The sequence below is a fragment of the Hipposideros armiger genome, unplaced genomic scaffold (genome assembly GCF_001890085.2).
Source record: "Hipposideros armiger isolate ML-2016 unplaced genomic scaffold, ASM189008v1 scaffold_63, whole genome shotgun sequence".
NCBI classification, from domain to species: domain Eukaryota; kingdom Metazoa; phylum Chordata; class Mammalia; order Chiroptera; family Hipposideridae; genus Hipposideros; species Hipposideros armiger.
Window position 1 is genome coordinate 3,471,107 of NW_017731413.1, and position 2,202 is coordinate 3,473,308.

A 2,202-nucleotide genomic window follows, 5' to 3' on the forward strand; every position below is an offset into this window, starting at 1 on the left:
TTTTATTATTTTCAGGTATGATGAGGTTAACAGGTCAGGAGACCATTGCCGTTGAAAAGATAGTTTGTTACAGTTCCCCAGAGGAAGGGGCACAGCCCACCAGGCAGGGCCACACGGGGAAGCACCAGGGTTGGTCAGGAGGTAGAAGGAGCAAGGGGAGCGGTGGACAAGAACCTTTGTTATGGTTTTCTTGGGAAGGAATTGGATGGGTAAGGTAAGCAGGCTAAGCAGGTTTAGGATTGGCTACTCTGAATAATTGCAGTGGGCTCTGCTAGCAGTCTGATAGCTTTCCCCAGGATGATCAGGGCAGGGGGATAGTGGCCCAGAAGGTAAGAGCCCAACAAAGGACAATAAAGGAACCCAATAAAGGTCCAGGTGTGGGCTCTGGAATGCTTAGTTTGCATATGAAAGGCATGCTCACAGGAGAGTGGTTTGCTAATTTCTAGGAACTGGCCAGCTCTGGAAAGAGAAGTTCCTTCGTGGTTAGCAAGGCACCTGATGTCAAAGCATCAGAAATACAGAAAATAAAAAGGAGTGATTAATACAGGTTAGAACTATACAAGAGCCTGGGAGCTAGAGGCAGGTGGCCTGGGGTCACAGATCAGCGCGGTCCTGGAGAAACCTTGAAACATGTCCCTGAGTTCCCCTTAGTTTCTGAGGAGCTGTATGTAAGCTCTCTACTTACCGGTCCCCCTGCTCTAATCAGGTCCACTCATGGTTGGCTCAAGCCTATACCCTCCAATCTATTCTTCGCTCAGCAGTCAGGGTAATATTTTGAAACATAAACCATCCCCAGCTCAGCTCTTCCCACTCTGCTCTGGCTGTACTTGTCTCCATGCAGTTCCAGAATAGGTCAAGCTTGTTCTGACCTCAGCGTCTACAACTCACTGCTTCCTCTGCCTCTACTACACATAACTAGTGACTCACATTTAAAGTCTCGGGTTTAACACCACTTCCACAGAGAGGCCTTTCCCAAGTACTCTACTTAAATAGGCAGCCCTCTCTTCGTTATTCTTTTTCAGCAGATCTTATTCACATGTTTCATAACACTAACAATTTATAATTACATACATATGCATAATTCACTATTGTATATAAGCTTTCTATATCCTGGCTGATTTTCTGCCTAGTTGTTATCAAGTACACATTTTATTTTATTAAATTTTATAATATTAAAATATTTATTTTTCTACAATATTTATAATGATGTGATATATGATATAGTATGCACGCCTACATATGGTTTATTTACTTGTTTATTTCTGTCTCCCACGCTAAGAGCAGGGGCTACATCAGATTTAATCTCCAATAACTTCCCAGATCCTCACATAGAGCCTGGCATGTAGTAAATGATCAAAATCTACTTGTTAGATAAATAAAGCCTGGGTATTAATAAATATTGCCCCATATAAGTGTACTCATATAATAGCATGCCTGAAAATAACTTACAAATTTTATTTTGCACTCAGTAACTTGAGTGTAATATATATTTAAATATTCTTACCAATTCTCATTTTTGTTTTGGCCAACAACATGATATGAGGGAGATAGACATTTTTCAAAGGCTGTAATGGACTCGCATAATCAGTGTTTGATGAAGAAAATTCTATTGTCTCTCCAAAAGTTAACATCTGCAAAAGAAACATCATAATGAGTAACTAGCTAATGTGGTCTGGAATAAGAAAAAAACAAACAACAGAATAATAAGTTTCTAAATCTTGCGGACACAAAAGCACTCTCACCTGTTCAATAAGAATGTTGTGAGACTGAGTCAACAAATTTAATTTTTCTGTTTTTGAAGAGGGAGTTTCTTTGAATTTCTCAGCTTTTGTTAAGTCATCCAGCAAAAGCATGCTTCTCACCAGGGTTAAAGAAGATCGGGGAGACATAAACTCTCTTCCTTCAAGCAAATGTATTATGGCCTGTTAAAATAAAATGATTCCTTTTGATCGTACTGTTTGCAATTCACTGAAACAAGGGCTGGCCATATTGGCTGTTATGTATTCAGTACCTAATGGAATTGAAAATCCTCTCATTTTGTTCTAACCAGAATCCTTCGGCAAATATCAATGTGAATGAAGGTTCCTACCTGAAGGTTTGTTATGATGTCTGCCTTTAAGTGCTTTTCTTGCAGGCCAATGATTACAGCTTGCATCAAGAATTCAGCCTGCAGCTCCCTGTCGCCTGCACTTTTTGCTTCCA

General features: G+C 40.1%; 1 protein-coding gene across 1 annotated transcript in view; it reads right to left on the bottom strand.

The window, feature by feature from the left end:
• CFAP54 (cilia and flagella associated protein 54) overlaps window positions 1-2,202 on the bottom strand; it is a 294,961-nt gene that overhangs the window by 59,977 nt on the left and 232,782 nt on the right. Inside the window, 3 exon segments of the mRNA XM_019641676.1 lie at window positions 1,505-1,631; window positions 1,743-1,922; window positions 2,090-2,196. Of these exon segments, the coding sequence (XP_019497221.1) occupies window positions 1,505-1,631; window positions 1,743-1,922; window positions 2,090-2,196 (414 nt within the window).